The sequence below is a fragment of the Hyaena hyaena genome, unplaced genomic scaffold, assembly GCF_003009895.1.
Source record: "Hyaena hyaena isolate Hyena2069 unplaced genomic scaffold, ASM300989v1 scaffold_1030, whole genome shotgun sequence".
Classification (NCBI taxonomy): domain Eukaryota; kingdom Metazoa; phylum Chordata; class Mammalia; order Carnivora; family Hyaenidae; genus Hyaena; species Hyaena hyaena.
This window is the reverse complement of record NW_024081660.1, coordinates 314954-321682: the sequence shown is the minus strand read 5'-3', so window position 1 is coordinate 321682 and position 6729 is coordinate 314954. Positions and strand designations below refer to the sequence as shown.

The 6729-nt window shown below is 58.4% G+C and overlaps 1 protein-coding gene across 1 annotated transcript; it reads right to left on the bottom strand.

The window, feature by feature from the left end:
* Positions 1-78: 78 nt before the first annotated feature.
* LOC120223687 (insulin receptor substrate 1-like) lies at positions 79-2535 on the bottom strand. The gene is made up of 2 exons (XM_039221912.1): positions 2121-2535; positions 79-1916 (listed from the first exon to the last, which is right to left on the bottom strand). The coding sequence occupies exons 1-2, from the start codon at positions 2533-2535 to the stop codon at positions 760-762; spliced, it is 1572 nt and encodes a 523-aa protein (XP_039077843.1). The 3' UTR covers positions 79-759.
* Between the last annotated feature and the right edge of the window lie 4194 nt (positions 2536-6729).

The window sequence follows — 6729 nt, the reverse complement described above, 5'->3', positions numbered from 1 at the left end:
CCCCTACAGTAGGTCAGGGGAATCCATGGACCTAAGACCTTTCCAGACTGACCAAGGAGGACACCTTTAATAGGGCAGGGTGTGTGGGATCCACAGTACAGTCCACAGTATATGGAAACAAGAACTCTATCAGCTCTGCCAGGCTCTATGGAAGGGAGGATTGTGTGAACACGTGGCTGGTGCTGGGAGAGGGAAATCAGGGAGTAAGGGGGTGGCACAGCACTTGTGGGAAGCAGTAGAGGTAAAGTACCTGGTGCTTTCAGCCCTCTTGCTTGGGGTCTTGGGAGTTGAGCTCTGGGGCTGGGGCTTATTTCTTTGGCTGGGAGGAGACACAAAGCAGGCCCACAAGGCAGGTAGGGAGGAGCAGGTCCATGTGAGAGAAGTCATCAGAGACGGGGAGGGGGGCCAAGACCGGCCTGGGAGTCTGGAGTGATGCTTCAGGAACTCTGCCAGGAGAGAAAGGTTCAGGGCTTTGCTGGGGGTTTGTGGGTGGCAAGAAGGGAGGGTGGTTCTAGAATTTTCTCCCTTAAAAGAATCCCGCTTCTTGGGGACCTTTTCCTGAAGATTTCCCAGGCACCACATCTGGAAGGGGCAGAGTGGGCAGGAGGCTGTAAAGGGCAGCTCAGAGCTTTCTGCAAGTCACAGGTCCAGGGGGACCTGAGAGCCTCTCTACCTTGGGAATGGTGAGGGGAGGAGTTGAGGGGAACCAGCAGGGAGGCATTTGCTCTGTTTTCTCTCCCCTCCTCATCCATAGGTAAGCTAGACCGTACGGGGCTGCCCGGGTCTCCTCACTGGAACCTCCCTGAGGTTCTGGAACTCGATGCGGGCATAGCTGTATGGGCGGTGAATGCCGGACCCTGGGGCGTCGCCTTGAGCCTCCAGTGGAGGCACCAGGTCTAGGTCTATGTAGTTGAGGTGGCTGTTAGCCGGGTCTTGTATGGCAGAGCCCATTCCCAAGTAGTCCTGGGCCACGTACTTGATGCACACGTACTCTCCTGCTAGCTCTGAAGGTGACTGCAAGCAGGGATGAGCCCCTGCCAGTCCCCAACATTCCCCCACCCCGGGAGGGGGCCCTTGAAAGGAAGGTCCCTGCCTCCTGGGCCCGGGCTTATAGGAACCAGGCAGGGAACTCGAGGGAAAGGACCCTGGCAGAAAGTGGGTCATGGGCACATATTCAGTGCCCCTGCAGCCACGGAGCTGCTTGTGCGGAGGGGTGTGGACAGAGGCCGCAAGGCCCGGGGGCGCCATCACCATGTAGCCACCTGCTTCGCCACCCCCCATGGGCTCATAGTCGCTCCTGGCTCCCATGGCTACATAGCCCCCGCCCTGTTCCAGTTCTCCGGGGTGCAAGGCTGCCAGCGTCGCTAGGGTCTCAGGGGTTGCTTTCTCTATCCTCTCACCCACGACCCCGCGATGGCTCAGACCGCTTGATTGGGCTGCCGAGGCTAGGGTCGCATAAGGTTGGGAGACAGAGGGTCTATAAACGCTCATAGCCCTTGGCAGTGGCTCAGCCCTGCCACTGGTACCATCATCCCCGAGTTGCTTCATGGCGGCCAGTACGGTCTCGTGAATGCTTTGGGCCACCACGGCGTCGGGCGCCTGTAGCCACAGCTCCCCAGGACCCGTGGGTGCCGAGCGGCCGAGTTCCAGGAAAAAGAAAGAGTCTGCGTGGCCACAGCGGCGCACGCTGAGCAGGGACAGGCGCAGGGCAGGCGGCTGCGAAGTCTGGGTGCTTCCAGAGCCTCTGCCCTTGGGCTTCCGTAGCAGGCTCAGCACCCCCGAACCCAGGCACAGGCGATAGCGGCCGCTGCCCAGGCCTCGTGTCCGCCCCAGTCCCTTGGGCTGCAGCGTCACAGGCCAGACGTCCTGAAATGGAGCGAGGATCCAGGCCCTGGGGTCCTCCTGAAAGCTGGGACCTGGAGAGAGAGTGGGCTGGTCACAGGGGGCTCCTGGGCTGGGAGGTTGGAGAATTTTCTGTGCCCTGAGAATTAACGTCTTAACCTTTCATGTTTGAACTTGATTTTCCAAGACTTACCGGGAGGGACAACCTACGATAAACGAAACCCACGATCACCCAAACCCTAGCTCCGGGCTGCCACCCCCAGCCCGTCTCCACCTGCCCAGGGCTCCAGCCTCACCCGCGGCTGCGCGCACCTCGAGCAGGGCGCTATACCACGCCTGCTGCTCCGCCTCGCAGGCCGCCGCCACACCCAGGCTGCGGTCACGCGTGTACAGGACGATCAGGTGGCGCTGGCGCGCGTCCACGCGCGTGCTGATGGTGCACGCGCCCGCCAAGCTCACGCTGAGCTTGGGCGGCGCTCGGCCGGCACGGAATTTCTTCTCGCTCTCGTAGCACTCTAGGCTCGGCGGGTCCGCGCGCAGCACGAAGAAGCGGAGGCGCTGGGACTTCTGCTTCCGAAGATGGCCGCAGAGCCGCACGTCAGCCGGACAGGCCCAGGGCCGCGGCAGAACCAGGGGCACGTCGCCCGGCTCGGCCTCTGGGGCCGCCCTGGGACTACCGTCTCCCGGCTTCATCATGGGCCAAAGGCAATATAGTGGCCGCAGTAGGGGCTTGAGACTCGGTAGGGTGGAGGTGGCCGTTTCCAGGGAGGGGGGCAGCGTCCTAACAGGTTGCCACCTGTCTTTATGCCCAGCGTCTCACCTCAGCTTCCGACTTGAAGTTTGGGGCCTGGGGTCTGCGGTGGCCTCTTGCTACGCGCAGCGTGTACCCCAGTAGCTGCCCGGCCCGGCCCTCCCCACGCCTTGGGCCGCCTGGTGTCCTTTCCCTCCCTTTGCCTACCGCTCCAGAGTCCCCACCCCCCGCGAGGTTAACCCTCGTGCGACCTGAGCGCTGGGCACCGGGGGCTGTGAAGTCTGATGGGGAAGGCTGGGAGGGGCAGCCTCCACCCCACCCCAACCACCCTTGGGCTGGGGTTGCAGAGGCGGGGAGTGTGTGGGCGGCTCTACGGATCCGAGCTGACTGCCAGGGGAGCGACCAAGTGAGGCGAATGTGAGTGGAACTGTGTCAGAGGCTACTGAGCAAGAGTCCGCAGTCCGGTCAATTAGGGGACCGCCCTTACAGCAGCACTGCCTTTTGCTCCTGACACTGGCCACTCAGGATCTAGGCGTCTGGCTCCTGTGTCCCCCGTTCCCACCCAGGAAAGGTTTTGTATCTTTCCTTCCCAAGCCAGCCTAGGAGCCAGGGCCACCAATCACTGGGCTGTGCTGATTTCAGAAGAGTTGAAGGTTTAGTTTCTCTCTGGGTTTAGGGTGATAGGAGGGTTCTTCAGATAAGTTAACTTCTGGATTGGTCTCTGTGCATAGACCATTCCACCAGAATTCCAGTCAAGGGAACATTGGGGGAGAACCGGTGGAGGAAGACACCATCTCTCAGGGGCACTGCCCTCCTGCTGCCCTCCGTCCCTTCTTACCACCACTGTCCCAAAATGCCACCATGGGCCATCTGAAGGCTCTGACCAGAGGTGCAGACTCTCTGGTGGGGGAACCCCATCCTAAGAGATTTGAGACGGAGATGGGGTTCAGACATTTTACACCCTTTTCTGACCCTTGCAAGGACCACAACTCCTGCTTGGATGATGGGGCTGGTCATCACATACTCTGCAAGACACACCACCAGAAGTTGACACATGGGTGGGAGCCTTAGAGGACTTTGGCTATCACTCTCATGGCAAGTAAGATAGCTAAAGGCGGGGGGGTGGGGGGGAGGCGGGGTTGGTGAAGGTCGAGGAGGGGAAGTGGGCAACTGAGTCTTAAACCTATTATAAATGGTATATGGGGAGGGCGGTTAGGTAGGGAAGGAGATATAGCAAGAATACTGAAGCAAGGGAAGCTTCTTTTTCTCAGACTAGTCCATAGGCCACGACAGCCTGAGCTGGGAGGGCAGGGCTTACCACCCACGCTTCTCCATTTCCCAGGCCTGTGAGGAAGACTCTTCTGGAATACTGGAGAAGCCAAAGGTGCACTGTGTGTGGAAGTTAGGATCCTCAAATAGCCTTTCATCATCATGTTGAGGGGGAAATGCAGGGAGCCAACCAGCATCATGAGGATAGGCATCTGGCTAGAGGCAGGTGGTGGCCAGGTCCCCCCTCCAGGTGCCTCTGGCTCAGCCATACCCCCCCCCCCCCCCCGCAGAGTGCAGGAGACATGCAGACAGCGCATGTGAGCACTGGGGCCAGTGGCAGCCACCACTATTGTTGGATGTTGACCAGGGAGAGGCAGGTATGTGATGGTTCCGTAAGTGGCCACCAAAACAGAAGTGTGCTAAAGGCCATTGCCTCCAGTGTGGCCTTGACACATGTACCAGGTGCAAAGTAGCAAGGACACAAAAGGGATCTGCAGGCCCCTCCCCTTCCCAGTGCTGCTTTGAGGAACAGGGCCTAAGGACCTGTGGCGCTCCTGGCCTGGAGCCTTATTCTCCAGGCTTGATTTGAAGCTATCCACAGAGGGCCTCTTCATCCCTACTCCTTCTCACTCTGCATCGACCAGGCCACCGTGCGGCACCCCCCGCCCCCAGTCCTTGTGAACTCACAGCTGCTGTCACAGAGTCCAGCTCCAGACCACCTTGTGTCACTGAAACCCTAAGTGCTGGGTACGGATAGAGCAGGAAGCAGCAGGGATTGGAGTACTTGGGTTCTGGGCAACAGTGGTAATCAGTGCCAGGTGATTTAGCCTGCTGGGTACCAGGAAAAACCTGGAGCCAAACACTGGCCTAATCAGTTGCCTTAGCAACAACATTGCCCTTGGCCTTCCCTAGACAAGATTTATTTTAGCCTGTTGCCCTGGTAACTCCACTTGCCCCCCAGGGACAGGAAGCGGCAGAACCTTAGCTCTGCTGGTGAGAAGACCACTCCCAACCTGAGGGGCCTACCTGTGCATCCTTCTGCAGGGTGCAGGGTAGCCATGGGATGGGATCTCCACATTCTAAATCCCTATGGAAGAATCTTGTTAACAGCGAGAGGAACCTACAAGGAGGAGAATGGGATCCTAAGCCTGGGGTGTTCCTGTCAGCCTCTTCCTCCCCCATCTGAAGTTCTCTCCACTCTGTGGAGGGGGGATGCAGGGACACCATCATCTTCCTTCAGCCTTCCCTCACCATGGCTCCCAGGCTCCAGTGTGGAGGCAATGGAGTTCTTCACAGTCCTGGAGACTGGCTCCTGTTTTCTCACCCACAGGGGCAGGTGATATGCTGAAGGCTGGGGCCAAGCCAGAGGACTGCTGTCTGCAGGGCTCTGTCACAGCACTGGCCAGAGGGACATGAGGATTTGGTCAGAAGCCAGTGGGAGCCTCCATAGTGTGCCTGCGGTGGGGTTCAGATTTGTAATCCCCAGGCTGGGTCGTGCAAGCGCCCCCTGGGGTGGGGTGGGAGGAACACAGCCCAGTCATTTAGACATTTTCTGTCAGGCCAGGGATTTTTCCATTCTTCGCTGCTCGCCTGGACACAGGAGGCCCCACGGAGGCGGCACCGTGGCTGCTCTGCGCCAACAGAGGCAGCTGCGGTCCTAGTCTTGGCCTGTGCCCAGGGAACTCAAGTATTCTGTCCTGGAGTTGAAGGTTGACCCAGTGTAACTTCTCTGATTGGTCATCCTGCCCTGGCCAGTGAGCTGGCTGGAGTCCATGTTGGACAGAGTGCCCAGGACGCTAGGAGGGGGGACGCAGGGAGGTCCTGGGCCCAGGCACCAGGCAGTAAGGAGATCCTTGAGAAACCACGGGAGTGTGAAACAGCAAGGGTCCTTTCAACTTCACCTCCAAACCTTGGTGCTTTTGGTAAGGAAGAGGGGTTGGGGGTGGCTGGGGGAAAGTAAGAAAAGTCTCCTCCTCCTACCATACAACTGACCAGCTTCCTCGGCTTCCTGGCTCTAAGCAGAGAAAATGGGAAACAGGGACAGGGACAGAGAGGTAATCAAGAGTGACAGAGAAAAATACTGTGAGAAGGGGACACAATATGAAAAACCCAGGGAAAAGGGATGGTGATCCATGCTGGGAGATCCACCAGGTGATGGGAGGGAGGGACGGGGCTGGGAAAGTGGGAACACAGACCCAAGACAGGATGGATTCTGAGCCTGACAATGGTGGGGAGGCCATGCCTGGCTGGGCGAATAGCAGCAGCTGGAAATATTTCCAGAAAAGTCTTCAAAGTAAATAAAGTGATAATACAGCCCTATCTCTCCTTGCTGTTCTGCTGTTAAAGGTCACTGGGTGGAAAGACCCAGTGAATCCCAAGAATGAACAGCTGCAGGGTCAGAGTCCCTGTGCAATGTGGAAAAGGGACAAACCTCTCTTGACAGCAAGGCTGAGTGCCGGGCCTCTCCTCTGCCACATGAGGTGTTTAACCCACGCTGGCTACCTTGTCACCACACAAACAGCTGAGACCCCATGGCTGTTGACATAACATCCTCAGGTGAAAACAGTCTGGGGAGGGGCTGAAGATGCACCCCACCTGGGAGTGGTCTACTGGGTCTATTCAGATGAGGCTGTCTCCATGCTGGCACTTCCTCCTCTGGCACCCTCCTACACACCCCAGTCACCCCCTTCCCTGCAGCCACCTAATTCCCAATGCACTTTCTCCCACTGCTAACTGGGACTCCAGTTCAGATGGAGACTCCCACCATGTCCAGAAAGAAATTCCCATCCCTGGCCAACAGCAGCATCATCTTCACTGACCCAGCTGCCACATGGCGGGTGGGGGTGTGTGTGTGTGCCTAAAACTAA